Source organism: Antechinus flavipes, chromosome 5, assembly GCF_016432865.1.
Source record: "Antechinus flavipes isolate AdamAnt ecotype Samford, QLD, Australia chromosome 5, AdamAnt_v2, whole genome shotgun sequence".
NCBI classification, from domain to species: domain Eukaryota; kingdom Metazoa; phylum Chordata; class Mammalia; order Dasyuromorphia; family Dasyuridae; genus Antechinus; species Antechinus flavipes.
This window is the reverse complement of record NC_067402.1, coordinates 190,992,716-191,012,712: the sequence shown is the minus strand read 5'-3', so window position 1 is coordinate 191,012,712 and position 19,997 is coordinate 190,992,716. Positions and strand designations below refer to the sequence as shown.

The 19,997-nt window shown below is 36.3% G+C and overlaps 1 protein-coding gene across 1 annotated transcript; it reads right to left on the bottom strand.

Annotated features, from left to right (window-relative positions):
• Positions 1–543: 543 nt before the first annotated feature.
• On the bottom strand, positions 544–19,203 carry LOC127564163 (pleckstrin homology-like domain family A member 1). The gene is made up of 14 exons (XM_052000510.1): positions 19,172–19,203; positions 17,987–18,025; positions 16,635–16,682; positions 15,535–15,564; positions 14,370–14,399; positions 13,207–13,236; positions 12,037–12,066; positions 10,883–10,912; positions 7,829–7,858; positions 6,606–6,638; positions 5,085–5,129; positions 4,243–4,293; positions 2,509–2,554; positions 544–1,004 (listed from the first exon to the last, which is right to left on the bottom strand). The coding sequence occupies exons 2-13, from the start codon at positions 18,006–18,008 to the stop codon at positions 2,529–2,531; spliced, it is 405 nt and encodes a 134-aa protein (XP_051856470.1). The 5' UTR covers positions 18,009–18,025; positions 19,172–19,203; the 3' UTR covers positions 544–1,004; positions 2,509–2,528.
• Between the last annotated feature and the right edge of the window lie 794 nt (positions 19,204–19,997).

Genomic DNA, 19,997 nt, shown 5'->3' with positions numbered 1-19,997 from the left:
TCTAACAAGTCCTTCTCCCCAACTTGCCACTCTAGACACTTGCAGAATTTGGGTAGAATGTTAAACTCCCTCTCTCTGTCCTTCTCTTCCTTTCTCTGGGGAGAAGAAGGGAAGCAGGTCAGAAGGAGAGGGTAAATCCCCAAGTTAGAGGGTATTTAATCTTCAATAGAATGGAAACTGATTTATCCAACACAAAAATCACAAAAGATGATTGTTTTTCTTCCATAATTTATACAGAGACACAGAATCTGGTACAATATACACCTACACATGCAGATTCAGACTTGTTAAAATACCCAAAGCCAGGGCTGGTCCTAAGGATGCAGCACTGAGGATCAAATGACACATATTGCCTAGGTTTGGTCTAAAAATCCAACATCCCAAAATAACTGGGAAATGAATTTTTGGACTGAGAGACAGGAAGACCTATTCTTGCTATGCCCTCTATGGAGTCCAGCAGAAGACCTCTAGGTAGAGATAATAAAGAAAAGCCAATCTCAAAGAATAGAATATTTATTGTTAATGAAATTACATTGAAATCAAAAGCATCACAAGACAACAAAATTTATTGTAAAGCAGGTGAAATGAGAGACATAGAGGATTGAGGGCTGGTGTGGACTGAGAAGATTGTCTTGTGAGACCACGTTGGAAACTGGAGCTGGAATTCAGCAGCCTCTGAAATGGAGGAAGAAATGGACTGAACCAGAGCTTGAAAAATGATTCATTCTTCTCCAAGACGGTGAGCTAAGCAAAACTTCTCAACTGATATTGATGGGTTGACACATACTTCTGGTTCTGAATCCATGACACTATCATCTTATGAGCCATCAAATTTGAAATGATAACCTATTAGAAATCTCCATTTAGACAAAAATCTTCACTGGTTTGTGCAATGCTGTGAAAATGGGTCTGTTCTGAAGTTCAGGATCTGCTGGGATTCTTATAGAGGTGCTGGGGAAGAGGCTCCAATTCTCAAAATGCTAAGACTGATTTGGCTTCACTTTCTAAAATGAGAAAGAAATCAGAGGTAAGATGTTGGGTATCTGAAAGTTAAAGGAGGTTATTTCCTTTGATCTCCCTTTGAGTAGCATTCTTTACTTCAAATTCAAAATTGCTATTGAATTGATCATGCCAGTGATGAACTTATGTAGAGTTGAGTAAGACATTCCTTATTTCTGTGCAGGGAGAAATGAGCCTGAGCATCTGAAAAGAATGACAATGTCACAAATGAAAGTGAGAATAGAAAGCTAGAGATGCATGTCTTCAGCAAACTTAGAACATTATTCCATTTCACCAGCCTATTAGATGCAACTCCCCACATCACTATGCCCACATTGATCATATAGTTGCATCAGATCCAAAGAATCAGGCCTGACAAGTATTGGCGGATCATAAGGAATACATAGGTTGTCTTCTGCCTACCATCAAGTCAGCCTCAATCATTATCTTATGATTTGAGGGATGCTCCAAAGCTCCCCTCATATAAAGAAACCTCTTTTGTCCCCCAAGGAATACCTCCCAAATTGGCTTACACACTACTTTCAGTCCTTTCTTCAGACTTTTCATACTTTAGATAAAATACATATTCCCTGAGTAGCAGCTTGCCTGCAACTTAGCTTTCTCTGTAATTTGTACTTAAGTGTGAAATCATTTAACAAATTCTTTCCTCAGAAAGTAGATTTTTTTTCCTCACAAAGACCTTGAGGGCACAATATTTGGTCCTGAGAAATTGCTATTTACTGCCAAAAAAGAAAGTTTGCAATAAATGGGAGAACCACCAAAGATAGTTTTTCTCATTTCCCCATATTACTCAGAGCTATCATTGGCTGGCCAACCATTATTGTTATCTAAGCGTCCTTTCTTTTAGTTTTCCATATAACTCAGCCATGCAACCAATGTGATCGCCAACAAGCACTCCTCAGGACTCTTGTCTAACTCAAAGTTGAAAAGGAAAGGTCTCCATGAAATTTCCTCGTATAGCATTATCAATCCTGGGCAGGTACAACATTACATTCACTTAGAAAAAGAGAGCAGTGGGTACAGTGCAAAACTAGACTCAGTGAGACGTGAGGGATTTGTCATCTCCTCACTCTGAGGTAGGAAATGGAGAAATTTTTAAAATCCAGACCAGAACTCACAGGAAGATATAAAGGCACACTTTCAATGTCCTTTCCTTTTAAAGCTGTAAAATGACTCTAATGTGATAGAAAAAATAACATTATTTAAATTTTCAAGCATTTTTAAGCACTTGCTCTATACCAGAAACTAAGATAGACACAAGGTTTCCAATACAAATCATAAAGATATGAAATGACTATTTAAAATATTCTCTGTGAATATTTTCAGTACTGGCGCTTTCTTCTTTCTCATTTCTATTCTGTTGGTCTGCAGATAACTCATAGAGTAGACAGGGAAGTAGCTATACTTTAGAGAATCCCTAATTAGTGGTGTGCAAATCATCTAGTGTAGAAACAGAAGGGGGAATCTGAAGAGATCTGTACATCTTACCTGGTGAAGTTGTTGAGCTTTTAGAAGTGAGAGCAAATACTGCAGGCTAGAAAGAAGAAAATGCAAAGATAAGACTTAAGGAAATACAATTTCTACTAAAATGAAAATGAGAGTTCCTCAGTTTTCATTATCAAAAACGGGGCCACAATTGAATCCTTGAGAGAAGAGGATAATGGGGAAACTGATATTTACAGCTCTGACAGAATGACTGAATCTTGCAAGTCATGACATGAAGATTCAGAGTGGAAGCAAAATTAATTTGAGGTTTTTAAGAACATCTTCAGCAGGATGATGAGGTAGAACTCAGTGGAATTAGACATGATCACGCCTTATAAATCTCAAAAAGGAGTGTTGATGTTGCCTGACACCTATGAAAAACTCAAAAATACATCTGTCAGTACAAGTTCAGGGATCGATTGGAATGGAACACTGGCTAGATTTTCATGATCTTCTTTTTGTTTGAAAAACTATGTACTCTCATTTTTCTATCTTGAGTCTTAACTTACATAAAAATAGAGGATAGTTATACTATTGCAATCACATTTGATTGCAGTAAAATGACTGGAAAAATAAATCTAAATGAAGAACCTATAAACCATCAAAACAATGGTCATTTAAATCTGTTATATATCAGACAGAGAGTATAAAAAACAATATATATTTTGGACACAATACAGAGGATGTTTAGTAAAAACTTGCCTGTACTGACAGAAAATAAAACTAGAACTGAAAACAATTTCTACAATGTCAAAAACAATGACAAAGAATAGCAAATGAAAGATTTCAAAAGCTAAACACCTCATGACTTCATGAATGGTATGACTTCAAACTTGCCAGAAAGTCAACAAAGTTCCTGTTTTTATGTAAATAAATGCTTAACTCTAAGAGACAGATTTTACCCTTAAGCTGGGTTGCTTTGTTTAATTTTGATTCTTTCTTATTAGGAAATATTCTACTGGGAACCAGTTTTGGAGAGTCATTATAGAAACAAATGAGACATACAAAAGTGTCCCTCAAACATTTCCAAAGCAAAGGACTTTGTGAAATAATGGGTTCTTCAATACTGAACAACTAACTGAGTCAAGCCATTTCAAGAATATTCCTTGTGTAAAATATAATTTAATATCCCTTACTTAGAAAGGGATGAAATAAAACCAATAGAAAGAAAACAATGAGCCTTCAAATATGAAAGGCCATAATTTGTCAAGTAGTGTGATGGATCTAGAAAATTTTCATTATGGAGAATTCTTAGCTAAAACTTCATGTGACCTTTGGATATAAGACTCAGTCTTTCCCTGTACTTTCAGTAATTAAGAGTTAATCATTTTCAAGTTTCCAAAGCTAAGAAGAATCATATACAGGAATAGTCCAGATAAAAAATCTCTAAAGTTGGATTCCATACGTGAAAACAATGAGATCCCTATTAGGCACCCATGCAGGCTCTCTCAGCAGTAACAGTGGAGATTTCTGAATATATGACACATGGACATGAAAGTAAAGGATCTTTGCAGAAGTCAAAAGGTATGAAAAGAATAATCAAAGATATTATGAAAAAACTAAAGGATTTTATAGAGAACAAATAATAATGAAAAGAAAGAGAACTGAAAGAGACCTCAGAAATCTTCACTGGAATTAAAAGAATGAAAATAAATCTATATTTATTCTTGTCCATTTGAAACAATACAATATTAACAAAAACGGTAAAGAGTCAACCAAAGGGTCAAGTTAACTTACCATGATGGTTTGATTGCGTTGTGAAAGGCAGATTAACAAAGCCATAATTCACTAAAAAGGAAAATTTCATTAGAAAATGAGCACATTATCATCTATAAACTCCTGGCTCAATGGTAACACTAAGAGTAATGCTAGTCTGAGATTGGAATTGGTCTCAGATTGGCATATGGACTGAGTCAAGCAGAGTTGAGAACTGAGTGGTAATTAAGATACTCAGGCTATTAGAAGAGAGAATAAATATATTAATCTTCCTCAAATAATGAAAGTTAAAATTTGGGATTTTTTTCTAGAGAGGCTAGAATAGCCCATCTATGTTTATGAAATTCAGAGCAGATTCTGCTGCCTCTTTCTGCTTCCAGAAAAAAACTTTACATTTCTATGCTTTCACAGTAATTGAGAATTTATCATGTGACAAGGCCACAGAAATCAGAACCAGCATTAGTTCAGAAGTCCAAATCCCAAGCCATAGTGTAATTTGCTAGTCCTACAGCTAGTCCTACCTATACATAAATATTCCCTCTTTGCTGGATGTGATACAGAGAACAGAGTGGGCAGGCAGACTAAGGAGTTTCATTTGTAATCGTGGAGAGGTCAGAATTTAGAAGACAGAAAGGTAATCATACAGAAGAAATAAAAGTTATTCATAGAAGAGAAAGGGTATAATGAAAAGACCTGTAAATACTATGAAAGAAGTACAAATAGAGCAAAGGCAGACATTTGAAAGAGACCTAAAAACCTTAGTTAGAATCCAAGAAATAGAGATGGGTTTGGAGCCTTTCTTGACCATTATTAAAAAAATCTGAAGAAAAGTAAAGTGTGAGGGAGAGTCAAATTGAACTTACCTTTTCTAAAGCACTCCTCTGGTGAGTATAGATTAAAATAGTTATCTGAGGAAAAACAATGACACAAAATAAGTCCATTTCTGTTACTGACCCTTTCAGATTCATGATGACACTAGAAGGATGTAGGGGGAAATATTAATGGTTTGAGATGGCAATAAAATCTTAGCAATGAAGTGGACTAGATGGAGGAGACATAGAGGAAATAAATAACTGAAAACAATTCCCAGAATTCACACTTCAGGAAAAAGCCTTTGTGAGCATACCAGGATGTAAAGTGAGAGGATGCCTTGAGTATTGTACCAAGGAGTATATTAAGTCTGATCACTGGCAAACAAATTCTGTTGTCCAATATATGGTGTACAGTTGTATCCAATACAGTTAAAAAAAACACAGAAGATTTAGGTTTAAATGTACTTGGATTTTTTGCAGGAGTCCATCCAACCCTAGTCCATCATGCAGGACAAACATCCCCTTGAAATCTGTCCAAGGTACTGAACCATGTTTCAAAGAAAACAGGTACTGTTATGGATGAATACAAAGAGAAATGGAGGGTATCTGGGAAAAGTGTAGGGGGACTAAAAATCAAAGTTATTGGATTATAAAATGAGAGTAACTAGAAGTTACTATAGAAATAGAAAGTTAATTTTGCAATCCTTCAGGAGAGAATAGAGTATCCTAATCAATAATCAGAGTTACCACCACCTCTACCTCTGCCTCTACCAGGAAATGTCTCTGGATTCTTTGCAGGAGTCTACCCAACCTAAATGCATCATCCTGGACAAACATTCCCTTGGAACCATCAGTGGACTCTATTCAAGGTGCTGAACTACCTTTAAAAGATATATTTGGCAGGTACCATTATTGATGAATACAAACACCAATGGAGCACATCTGGGAAAAGTGTAGGAAGACTGAATATCAAAGCTATTGGGATATATATATGACCATCATAATTTAGGAGTTACTGTGAAAATGGAAAGATAACATTGGAATTTTTCTGGAGAAATGGAAAATCCTAATAAATGATAAGACTTGCCTGCTCTGCCTCTTTCTGATTCCAGAGAAATCTTAGCTTCCATTTCACTAATTATTTACAAGTTCCAAAGGAACCTAGAAAAATTGTCATCAGATTCGGTCCTGATATCTACTTCTCAAGACATTGCACATTTTGCTAGTCCCCCAGCATGGTCCTATACAGTTTCTCTTTGCTGCATCTGATTATGGATATGGAGGCTCAGACATTTCAATGGCAACAGTAGAGAGGTCAGAATTTAGAACAGAAATTCCTAGGCATATGTGAAAAATAAAAGATATTTGTAGAAATCAAATACAATAAAGGAAATGTTTGAAAATACTATGAAAAACTTCAAATCTTACTGAAGGACAGATAGAACAACAAAGATAGATTAAAGGGATCTAAAAACACTAGAATCTAAGAAGAGGTTGGGGCATTTCCTCTCCATGACAGCAAAAGTTTGAAGGCAGCTAAAGTGGGAGGAAGTAGAGTCAATTTGAACTTACTTTGTGGCTGTGGATGTGGATAGATGAAGTTGTCTGACAAAAAAAAAATGGAAAGGCAAAATAAGTCCATTTTGATTTGACCTTTTTAGATTCATGATAACACTAATAGATCACATTGGGGAAGATACCAATGATCTAAGATGGAAAAGGATATAGAATAGCATGTGAAGAGACTAAAACAAAAATCTGGAAATGGAGTTGAAGGGAGGAGGTTCAGGAGACATGAAGAAAACAAATAGTTGAAGTCAATTCCTATAAGCTGCAGGAGAAAACCCCAGTGAGCATAACATGACATGGGCAGCATTATCCCAGACCTGGCCACTGGCAATAAAGTCTCTTCTCTGATATGTGGTGTGTATAGTTATTATACCCAGCACACTAAAAAACCACCAGAAGATTCAGGGGTTGAAATGTCCCTGGATTCTTTGTAGGAGTCTACCCAACTTTAATGCATCACCCTGGACAAACATCCCCTTGTAGCTATCAGTGGATTCTGTTCAAGGTGCTGAACTATCTTTAAAAGATATATTGGGCAAGTACTATTATTGATGAATATAAACATCAATGGTGTGCATCTGCAAAAAGCATAGGAACACTAAACATCAAAGCTATTGAAATACATATATGTGTGTGTGTGTGTGTGTGTGTGTGTGTGTGTGTGTGTGGTGTGTAGAAAAATAACATTAGAATTTTTCTGGAGATTATAGAAAATCCCAATCAATGATAAGACTTGCCTTCTCTGCCTCTTTCTGATTCCAGAAAAATCTTAGCTTCCATATCATTAATTATTTTAAAGGTAAAAAGGAACCTAAAAAAATTGTCATCAGGTTGAGTCCTATAATCTAATTCTCAAGACATTGCACATTTTATTAGTCCCCTAGCATGGGCCTATACAGTGTCTCTCTCCTGCGTCTGATTGTGGAAATGAAGGCTCAAACATTTCAATGGCAACAACAGAGAGGTCGGAATTTAGAACAGAAATTGCTAGGCATATGAGAAAAATAAAGGATATTAGTAGAAATCAAATGGAATAAAGAAAATTTCCAAAAATACTATTTAAAAATTTCAACTCTTACTGAAGGACAGATAGAACAAAAGAAACTAGATTAAAGGATCTAAAAACACTAGAATCTAAGGAGAGTTGGGGCATTTCCTGTCCATAACAGCAAAAGTCAAGTTTTAAGACAGCTAAAGTGGAGGAAGTAGAGTCAATTTGAACTTACTTTGTGGCTGTGGATGTGGATAGAAGTTATCTGACAAAAAACAATGGAAAGGCAAAATAAGTCTACTTTGGTTTGATCCTTTTAGATTCATTATGACACTGGGACATCAAAGCCATTGGGATATATATATATATATATATATATAATATATATATATATATACATACATACATACATACACACTCATCCATCATAATTTAGAAATTACTGTGAAAATGGAAAGTTAACATTGGAATTTTTCTAGAGATTATAGAAAATCCTAATCAATGATAAGACTTGCCTGCTCTGCCTCTTTCTAATTCCAGAAAAATCTTAACTTCTATATATCATAAATTATTTAAAAGGTCCAAAGAACCTAGTAAAAATGTCATTATATTCAGTCCTGTTATCTAATTTTTAAGACTTTGTACATTTTGTTAGTCCCCCAGCATGTTCCTATACAGTTTCTCTCTGCTGCATCTATGGAAATGGAGGTTCAGATATTTCAATGGCAACATAAAGAGGTCAGAATCGATAATTGAAATTGCTAGGCATACACAAAAAATGAAGGATATTTGTAGAAATCAAATACAATAAAGAAAATGTTTGAAAATACTATGAAAACATTTCAACTCTTACTGAAGGACAGATAGAACAACAGAAGATAGATTAAAGGGATCTAAAAACACTAGAATCTAAGAAGTTGGGGTATTTCCTGTCCATAACAGTAAAAGTCAAGTTTGAAGACAGCTAAAGTGGGAGGAAGTAGAGTCAATTTGAACTTACTTTGTGGCTGTGTATGTGGGTGGTAATTATTTGAGAAAAACAATGGAAAGGCAAAATAGTCCAATATTGACCCTTTTAGATTCATGATGACACTGGGAGGTTATATTAGGGAAGATACCAATGGTCTAAAATAGAAGGGATACAGAATAGCATGTGGAGAGACTCAAAAAAATTCTGGAAACAAAGTTGAAGGAAGGAGCCTCAGGGGACATGGAGGAAACAAATAGTTGAAGTCAATTCCTATAACCTGCAGGAGAAAACCCCAGTGAGCATAACATGACATGGGCAGCATTATCCCAGACTGGCCACTGGCAATAAAGTCTCTTCTCTGATATGTGATGTATAGTTATACCCACCACACTTAAAAATCACCAGAAGATTCAGGGGTTGAAATGTCCCTGGATTCTTTGCAGGAGTCTACCCAACTTTAATGCATTACTCTGGACATACATCCCCTTGCAGTCATCAGTGGACCCTGTTCAAGGTGCTGAACTACTTTAAAAGATATATTTGGCAGGTACTATTATTGATGAATATAAACACCAATGGTGTGCATGTAGGAAAAGCGTAGGAACACTAAACATCAAAACTATTGAAATACATACATACTGTGTGTGTGTGTGTGTGTGTGTGTGTGTGTGTGTGTGTGTGTAGAAAGGTAACATTAAAATTTTTCTGGAGATATAGAAAATCCCAGTCAATGATAAGACTTGCCTTCTCTGCCTCTTTCTGATTCCAGAAAAATCTTAGCTTCCATAGCATTAATTATTTAAAAGGTCCAAAGGAACCTAGAAAAATTGTCATCAGGTTCAGGCCTGTAATCTAATTCTTAAGACATTGCACATTTTGTTAGTCCCCTAGCATGAGCCTATACAGTGTCTCTCTCCTGCATCTGATTATGGAAATGAAGGCTCAAACATTTCAATGGCAACAGCAGAGAGGTCAGAATTTAAAACAGAAATTCCTAGGCATACATGAAAAATAAAGCATATTAGTAGAAAGCAAATGGAATAAAGAAAATTTCCAAAAAATGCTATTAAAAAACTTCAATTCTTATTGAAAAACAGATAGAACAAAAGAAACTAGATTAAAGGGTCTAAAAAATCTAGAATCTAAAGAGAGGTCGGGGCATTTCCGTCCATAACAGCAAAATTCAAGTTTGAAAACAACTAAAGTGGGAGGAAGTAGAGTCAAACTGAACTTATTTTGTGGCTGTGGATGTGGATAGAAGTTATCTGACAAAAAACAATGGAAAGGTAAAATAGGTCCATTTGGTTATTGACCTTTCTAGATTCATGATATCACTGGAAAGTTATATTGGGGAAGATACCAATGGTCCAAGATAGAGAGGAATACAGATAGTATATGGAGAGACTTAAAAAAATTTCTGGAAACGGAGCTGAAGGGAGGAGGTTCAGGGGACATGGAGGAAACAAATAGCTGAAATCAATTTCTATAGGCTGAGGGGAAAAACCCCAGTGAGCGTAATATATGTGAGCAGGATTATTCCAAATCTGGCCACTGGCAATAATTCTCTTCTTTGATATGTGGTGTAAATTGTACCCACCACACTTAAAAACCAAGTTTCAGGGCTTTAAATGTCCCTACAGGACTCTACTCAACCTTAATGCATCATCATAGACAAATATCCCCTTGGAGTCATCAGTGCACTCTGTTCAAGGTCCTGAACTATCTTTACACATCCATCAAAATTTAGAAGTTACTGTGAAAATGGAAAGGTAACATTGGATTTTTCTGGAGATTATACAAAATCCTAATCAATGATAAGACTCGCCTGCTCTGCTTCTTTCTGATTCCAGAAAAATCTTAGCTTCCATATCATAAATTATTTACAAGGTCCAAAGAACCTAGTAAAAATGTTATCATAGTCAGTCCTGTAATATAATTCTCAAGCATTTTAACAAGACATTGTACATTTCATTAGTCCCCTAGCATGTGCCTATACAGTTTCTCTCTGATGCATCTCATTATGGAAATGGAGGCTCAAACAATTCAATGGCAACAGTAGAGAGATCAGAATTTAGAACAGAAATTGCTAGGCATACATGAAAAATAAAAGATATTAGCAAAATCAAATGGAATAAAAAATCTGAAAATACTATAAAAAAATTTCAACTCTTACTAAAGGACAGATAGAACAAAAGATAGATTAAAGGGATCTAAAAACACTAGAATCTAAGGAGAGGTTGGACATTTCCTGTCCATAACAGCAAAAGTCAACTTTGAAGACAGCTGAAGTGAGAACAAGTAGAATCAAATTAAACTTACTTTGTGGATGTGGCCGTGGATAGAAGTTATCTGAGAAAAAACAATGGAAAGGCAAAATAAGTCCATTTTGTTATTGGCACTTTTAGATTCAGATGACACTGGATGCTTATTGGGGAAGATACCAATGGCCCACGATGAAAAGATACAGAATAGCATATGGAGAGACAAAAAAATTTTCTGGAAGCGGAGTTGAAGGGAGGAGATTCAGAAGACATGGAGGAAACAAATAATTTGAGTCAGTTCCTATAGGCTGAAAGAGAAAACCCCAATGAGCATAATATGATGTAAGCAGGAATATCCAGACTTGGCCACTGGCAATGAAGTCTCTTCTCTGATATGTGGTTTATAATTGTACCCACCACATTTAAAAACCACCAGAAGATTCAGGGGTTGAAATGTCCCTGGATTCTTTGCAAGAGTCTACCCAACCTTAATGCGTCATCCTGGACAAACATCCCCTTGGAGCCATCAATGTATTCTGTTCACTAGATATATTTGGCAGGTACTATTATTGATGAATACAACATCAATGGAGCTCATCTGGAAAAGCGTAGGATGACTGAACATCAAAGCTATTGGGATGTATAGCTAATCTAAAGTTTCTGTGAAAAATGGAAAGGTAACATTGAATTTTTCTGGAGATATAGAAAATCCCAATCAATGAAAAGACTTGCCTGTTCTCCCTCTTTTTCTGATTCCAGGAAAATCTTAGCTTCCATATCATAAATTATTACAAGTTCCAAAAAACCTAGAAAAATTGTCATCAGATTCAGTTCTGTTATCTAATTCTTAAGGTATTGTACATTTTAATAGTCCCCAGCATGTGCCTATACAGTGTCTCTCCCCTGCATCTGATTATGGAAATTTCAGACATTTCAATGGCAACAGTAGAGAGTCAGAATCTATAATAGAAATTGCTAGGCATGCGTGAAAAATAGAGGATATTTATAGAAATCAAATAGAATAAAGAAAATGTCTGAAAATACCATGAAGAAAACTTCAATTTTTACTGAAGGACAGATAGAACAAAAGATGATAGGTAAAAGGATCTAAAAACACTAGAATCTAAGGAGAGGTTGGGGCATTTCCTTTCCATGACAGCAAAAGTCAAGTCTGAAGGCAGCTAAAGTGGGAGGAAGTCAAATTGAACTTACTTTGTGGATGTGGCCGTGGATAGAAGTTATCTGAGAAAAAACAATGGAAAGGCAAAATAAGTCCATTTTGTTATTGGCACTTTTAGATTCAGGATGACACTGGATGCTTATATTGGGGAAGATACCAATGGCCTACGATGGAAAAGGATACAGAATAGCATATGGAGAGACAAAAAAATTTTCTGGAAGCGGAGTTGAAGGGAGGAGATTCAGAAGACATGGAGGAAACAAATAATTGGAGTCAGTTCCTATAGGCTGAAAGAGAAAACCCCAATGAGCATAACATGATGTAAGCAGGAATATCCCAGACTTGGCCACTGGCAATGAAGTCTCTTCTCTGATATGTGGTTTATAATTGTACCCACCACATTTAAAAACCACCAGAAGATTCAGGGGTTGAAATGTCCCTGGATTCTTTGCAAGAGTCTACCCAACCTTAATGCGTCATCCTGGACAAACATCCCCTTGGAGCCATCAATATTATCTGTTCACTAGATATATTTGGCAGGTACTATTATTGATGAATACAAACATCAATGGAGCTCATCTGGGAAAAGCGTAGGATGACTGAACATCAAAGCTATTGGAATGTATAGCTAATCTAAGAGTTTCTGTGAAAAATGGAAAGGTAACATTGGAATTTTTCTGGAGATATAGAAAATCCCAATCAATGAAAAGGCTTGCCTGTTCTCCCTCTTTTTCTGATTCCAGGAAAATCTTAGCTTCCATATCATAAATTTACAAGTTCCAAAAGAACCTAGAAAAATTGTCATCAGATTCAGTTCTGTTATCTAATTCTTAAGGCATTGTACATTTTATTAATCCCCCAGCATGTGCCTATACAGTGTCTCTCTCCTGCATCTGATTATGGAAATGGAGGCTCAAACATTCAATGGCAACAGTAGAGAGATCAGAATTTAGAATAGAAATTGCTAGGCATACATGAAAAATAAAGGATATTAGCAGAAATCAAATGGAATAAAAAAAAGTCTGAAAATACTATGAAAAAAATTTCAACTCTTACTAAAGGACAGATAGAACAAAAGATAGATAAAAGGATCTAAAAACACTAGAATCTAAGGAGAGGTTGGGACATTTCCTGTCCATAACAGCAAAAGTCAACTTTGAAGACAGCTGAAGTGAGAACAAGTAGAATCAAATTAAACTTACTTTGTGGATGTGGCCGTGGATAGAAGTTATCTGAGAAAAAACAATGGAAAGGCAAAATAAGTCCATTTTGTTATTGGCACTTTTAGATTCAGGATGACACTGGATGCTTATATTGGGGAAGATACCAATGGCCCACGATGGAAAAGGATACAGAATAGCATATGGAGAGACAAAAAAATTTTCTGGAAGCGGAGTTGAAGGGAGGATTCAGAAGACATGGAGGAAACAAATAATTGGAGTCAGTTCCTATAGGCTGAAAGAGAAAACCCCAATGAGCATAATATGATGTAAGCAGGAATATCCCAGACTTGGCCACTGGCAATGAAGTCTCTTCTCTGATATGTGGTTTATAATTGTACCCACCACATTTAAAAACCACCAGAAGATTCAGGGGTTGAAATGTCCCTGGATTCTTTGCAAGAGTCTACCCAACCTTAATGCGTCATCCTGGACAAACATCCCCTTGGAGCCATCAATGTATTCTGTTCACTAGATATATTTGGCAGGTACTATTATTGATGAATACAAACATCAATGGAGCTCATCTGGGAAAAGCGTAGGATGACTGAACATCAAAGCTATTGGGATGTATAGCTAATCTAAGAGTTTCTGTGAAAAATGGAAAGGTAACATTGGAATTTTTCTGGAGATATAGAAAATCCCAATCAATGAAAAGGCTTGCCTGTTCTCCCTCTTTTTCTGATTCCAGGAAAATCTTAGCTTCCATATCATAAATTTACAAGTTCCAAAAGAACCTAGAAAAATTGTCATCAGATTCAGTTCTGTTTTCTAATTCTTAAGGTATTGTACATTTTGTTAATCCCCCAGCATGTGCCTATACAGTGTCTCTCTCCTGCATCTGATTATGGAAATTTCAGACATTTCAATGGCAACAGTGGAGAGGTCAGAATCTATAATAGAAATTGCTAGGCATGCGTGAAAAATAGAGGATATTTGTAGAAATCAAATAGAATAAAGAAAATGTCTGAAAATACCATGAAGAAAACTTCAATTTTTACTGAAGGACAGATAGAACAAAAGATGATAGGTAAAAGGATCTAAAAACACTAGAATCTAAGGAGAGGTTGGGACATTTCCTGTCCATAACAGCAAAAGTCAAGTCTGAAGGCAGCTAAAGTGGGAGGAAGTCAAATTGAACTTACTTTGTGGATGTGGCCGTGGATAGAAGTTATCTGAGAAAAAACAATGGAAAGGCAAAATAAGTCCATTTTGTTATTGACACTTTTAGATTCAGGATGACACTGGATGCTTATATTGGGGAAGATACCAATGGCCTACGATGGAAAAGGATACAGAATAGCATATGGAGAGACAAAAAAATTTTCTGGAAGCGGAGTTGAAGGGAGGAGATTCAGAAGACATGGAGGAAACAAATAATTGGAGTCAGTTCCTATAGGCTGAAAGAGAAAACCCCAATGAGCATAACATGATGTAAGCAGGAATATCCCAGACTTGGCCACTGGCAATGAAGTCTCTTCTCTGATATGTGGTTTATAATTGTACCCACCACATTTAAAAACCACCAGAAGATTCAGGGGTTGAAATGTCCCTGGATTCTTTGCAAGAGTCTACCCAACCTTAATGCGTCATCCTGGACAAACATCCCCTTGGAGCCATCAATATTATCTGTTCACTAGATATATTTGGCAGGTACTATTATTGATGAATACAAACATCAATGGAGCTCATCTGGGAAAAGCGTAGGATGACTGAACATCAAAGCTATTGGAATGTATAGCTAATCTAAGAGTTTCTGTGAAAAATGGAAAGGTAACATTGGAATTTTTCTGGAGATATAGAAAATCCCAATCAATGAAAAGGCTTGCCTGTTCTCCCTCTTTTTCTGATTCCAGGAAAATCTTAGCTTCCATATCATAAATTTACAAGTTCCAAAAGAACCTAGAAAAATTGTCATCAGATTCAGTTCTGTTATCTAATTCTTAAGGCATTGTACATTTTGTTAATCCCCCAGCATGTGCCTATACAGTGTCTCTCTCCTGCATCTCATTATGGAAATTTCAGACATTTCAATGGCAACAGTGGAGAGGTCAGAATCTATAATAGAAATTGCTAGGCATGCGTGAAAAATAGAGGATATTTGTAGAAATCAAATAGAATAAAGAAAATGTCTGAAAATACCATGAAAAAAACTTCAATTTTTACTGAAGGACAGATAGAACAAAAGATGATAGATAAAAGGATCTAAAAACACTAGAATCTAAGGAGAGGTTGGGGCATTTCCTTTCCATGACAGCAAAAGTCAAGTCTGAAGGCAGCTAAAGTGGGAGGAAGTCAAATTGAACTTACTTTGTGGATGTGGCCGTGGATAGAAGTTATCTGAGAAAAAACAATGGAAAGGCAAAATAAGTCCATTTTGGTTATTGATCCTTTTAGATTTATGATGACACTAGAAGGTTATACTGGGGAAGATACCAATGGTCTAAGATGGAAAGGGATCCATATAGCATATGGAGAGAGGCAATAAAATCCTAGAAATGGAGTAGAAGGAGGTGATGGAGAGGACATGAGAGAAACAAATAGCTTAAGTCAATTGCTAAAATTAAGACTGGAGGAGAGACAATGAGCCTACCAGGATATAATATTGGAGGATGGGTAGAGCCTTTTGAGAAGCAATATATTAAGTCTGGCCACTGGCAACAAATTCTATTGTCTGATGTATGTGTGTATAGGTGGAGCCACAATGCTTAAATAACTCCCAAAATTTTCAGGGGTTTCAAATATCTCTTTGGAGTCATCAGTGGACACTCCTAAATAGTCTTTCAAAGATATATTTTCATGGTATTATTTTGGATGAATACAAACAGCAATGGAGGGCATCTGGTAAAAATATAGAGGGACTAACAATCAGTTATTGGAATATAAAATGAACCCCATAACTTAGGAGTTATTGTGGAAAAGGAATTTTTCTATGCTATGTAGAACACCCTTATCAACAATCAGGTTTGACATCTGTGCCTCTTTCTCACTCCAAAATAATCTTAGTTTCCATATCATTAATCATTTAGGAGTCCAAAGGAACCTACAGCAATCAGAGTCAGGATCAGTTCAGATGTCCAATTTTAAGACACTGTACATTTCACTATTCCTTAGCAAGAGCCTCTACACTTCCTAGTTGAGAAATTTCAATGACAATTGCAGAGAGGTCAGGATTTAGAAAAATAATTAGTACATGAAAAATTGAGGCTATTGGTAGAAATCTAATGGTATAAAGAAAAAGTCTAAAAATACTATGAAAAATTTCAATTCTTATGAAGGAAAAATAGAACAAAGGCAAATACCTGAAAGGGACCTAAAGCCTTAGAATCCAAGGAGAAGAGCTGCATTTTGGTCTTTCTTGTTCATTTTAGCTAAGTCAGTCTGAAGTAAAATAAGTCAAGTTAACTTACTATTCAGAGTATTTCTCACTTGCTCTTGAAAACAATCTTCTTCTGCCCCTTGAAAAAATCAATTAAAAGACAAATTTAGTTTCTTTCTGTTATTGACCCCTTTGGATTCATAATGACTCTGGAAGTTTGTATTCTGGAAACTTAGGAGGGTGACATAGAGAAAGTGTTTGAGATTGATGCTCAGGGTTAAGCTTAGACCAGAAAATCCCAGTGGGATTTTCTACAGATGCAAAACAAGAAAATAAGTGGGGCCTTGTGAGAGGGTCCTGCTCAGTGACAAGTGAAGTTGTCTGCATTCAGTATGTGGTTGTCCTCACTGTACTAAAAAGAAAAAAAAAACTTGAGGGATTGAAATTTCCCTGCATTATTTATAGATGTCCACCCAATCTTAATGCATGGGGTGGACTCTAGTCCCAGGACCTCTCAGTGGATACTCTGGAGATCAATGTCCTGAACCTTCTTTCAAAGACATATCTAACAGGTGCTACTCTGTTGGAATACAGACAAAGAGGGGAGAGAATCAGGGAAAAGTATAATTGAAGAACCAATCTAGGACATTGCAATAGAATATAGCCATTTTTTCCCTAAAACTTGACATGGCTCAGAAAAGCTAAAATGTGATTTTTTTCCCCTGAGGTAATGGGGTTCATTGACTCGCCCAGGGTCACACAGGAAGTGTTCAGGGTCTGAGGCCAGATTTGAACTCAGGTCCTCCTAATTTCAGGGCTGGTGCACTATTCACAGTACCACAGCTGACCAAATGTGAATTTTTTCTGGACAAGATAGGACAATGGATTAGGAGTTTTAATAAGGAATGAGTCTAGCCTTTGCTGCCTCTTTCTGACTCCCCAAAAGCCTTAGTATTTCTATATTTTCACCTTCAGTGAGCATTAATCACTTCCATTACAGAAATATAGTGAAATGAAAGATAAGTTCACTCCAGATGTTCAGTTCCTAAGCCATCATAACATGTGTTAGTCCCTCAGCAGGGACCTGGATGCATTCATTAACTGCTGGTTTTGAGGAGAAGGAGAGGGGAGAGATATGATATTTGAGACATTTTAATAGTAACAAAGGAGATGCTGGGATTTAGAATAAAAATGGGCAGGAAAGAGGAAAAATAAAAGACTATTTGTATAAATCAAAGTAAGAAAAGAAACTCCTGAAAATCCTAGGAAAGGATTTGAGTTCTCATTGTGGAATTAATAGGGAAGAGTAAGCCAAGTGAAAAAAAGACCTAAAAAATCTTTGAATCTAAAGACTAGAGGTGAATTTTAACCTTTTCTGGTCAATTATCACTAGGTTAGTCTGAAAAGATTTTTAGGAGTGACAAAAAGGTTAAGTTTACTTACGAGTAAGCTGAAAGTTGTCCATTAAAAAGCCATAATATGCTGAAAAAAAATTCAGAGAGAAAATGAGTCCACTGCGATCATTAAACCTCCTCATGGTGACACTGAGAAACCTCCTTGAGGAACAAGAACTCCTGGTCTAAGATTGAAAAGCATCCAGAATATCACCAACAAGAAAATTCTGTAAAGCATATAGCTGATAAGGGTCACGGGTGGCAAGCAGCATTTTTAAGGACTCACTTCTGAGTCTGGGCTGCAGGGGAAACAGCAGTGATCGTGCAAAGATATCAAAAGTCAGAGTTTGTGTACCCCTGTGAGAGGGAGCATCATTATGTACCACATTTCTAGTACAGTTGCACCCATGACCCTTAGAAAAACCAGATTGATGTTTTCTTGCTAATAGAGAGAAGTCTATTCCACCCTAAAGCAAGGTCTTCCCCTGGGCTTGTCAAATATCCTGAACCTTCTTTCTAAGGACTATCTGGCAATTGGTTTTCTGTATGCATGTGGACAACAGTGGAAGTGATCAGCAAAAAGTGTGTTTGGAAAAAAAACATATAAAAAATAACATTTATTATGTATAAGCTCCCATGTATCTAGAAAGCTACATTTTGGAATCTTTATGATAGTATAAGACTCATGCATCCTAACTATGGATGAAACAAGAATTTATTACTCCATGGAAATCCAGAAAAACTTGACTGTTTCTGAACCTTCTCAATCCTCGTGCTCTATTCAGTGACAAAGTTTTCAGATAAGAGACATGAGTCAGATCAGTCCAGACATCCAATTCCCATGGGGATTGAAGAGAATAAGGGACTACACCAGGCCATGTTCACCTTCTTTCTAATGGACTTTATGGAAGATACAAGTTGGCTATGGAGGCTGAGAGATTTCTTTGGGAACAGTGGAGGCGCCAGAATGGAGAATAGAGACTGGAAGGAATACATGAAAAAGAAAGATTTTTTATAGAACTCAAAAGATATGCAGAAAACACCTGGAAATTCTGAAAACGATGTTGACCCTTACTGAAGGACAGAGAGAGAAAGAGACAGAAGACTGAAAGGACCTCAAACCTTGGAACCTAAGTACTAGACATGAATCTTAACTAAGCCTCTCTTGCCTGACAATCATAAAAAATAATGACAAAGAGCAAAAAATCAATCTATAAAAGTCAAATTAACTCACCTTCTTGATTTACAGGAGCCCTACTATTAACATTTTCTGCAAAAAAATACAAAGACAATATAAGTTCATTCTTGTCATTTATCTTTCTAGACTTGGGAGTCACACCTAGCAGGTTTGGGGTGGGGTCTACTTGAAGAAGTATTACTGCTCTGATATTGAACATGTATCCAAATGTGGAGAGAGGCAGGGAAATCCTGGACACTGAGGAAGAGGTAGAGGATACAGGGAACATGGAGAAAATGGATCTAGAAAACTCTGGATCTAGAAAACTAATTCCCCTTTAATGGTAGTACCTTACTTCTATTGCATTTTCTAATTTATGCTGTATATATTCTTGTTTTTTTAGAAATGGTTTTTCATATGTGGTTTCCCTCATCAGACTATAAGCTTTCTTAATGGGGGAACTGCCTTTTGTCTTGCTTGTATCCCCAATGCTTGTTAACTGACTGATTAAACCAATGATCCTTCACCCTTTGTTTCTCAGCTTCTAATGAGGTAGGTCCACTGGCTCCAAAGGAAGCCCATTACAATTTTGAATAATATTAATTATTAGAATGTTAATCTTCATTATCAAGACTATATCAGATTGCTTGCAGTTTGTAGCTATTGCTCCAAGTTTTTCCTTCTTGGGCAGAACAAAATACATCCACATAACAACTGTAAATATTAGAAAGAATTTCTCATGTCCCTATCAGTCTTCTCTTTTCCATTCTAAACCTCTTCAATTCTTTCAAATTTCATGGACCATGATATCAAAATCTTTCAGGAACCTAGCTGAAACACTCTTCAGCTTATCAATGCCTTTCCTAAAATATGGCATTGATGA

Excerpts from the sequence above, each read along its gene's own strand:
- LOC127564163 (XM_052000510.1), bottom strand. The coding sequence starts at position 18,008 with ATGGACAACTTTCAGCTTACTC. Across the intron at positions 15,565-16,634 it reads AGTGAGAAATACTCTGAATA|ATAACTTCTATCCACGGCCA; the intron begins GTAAGTTAACTT and ends GTTTTTTCTCAG. Across the intron at positions 4,294-5,084 it reads AGAGGAGTGCTTTAGAAAAG|TGAATTATGGCTTTGTTAAT; the intron begins GTAAGTTCAATT and ends TTTCCTTTTTAG.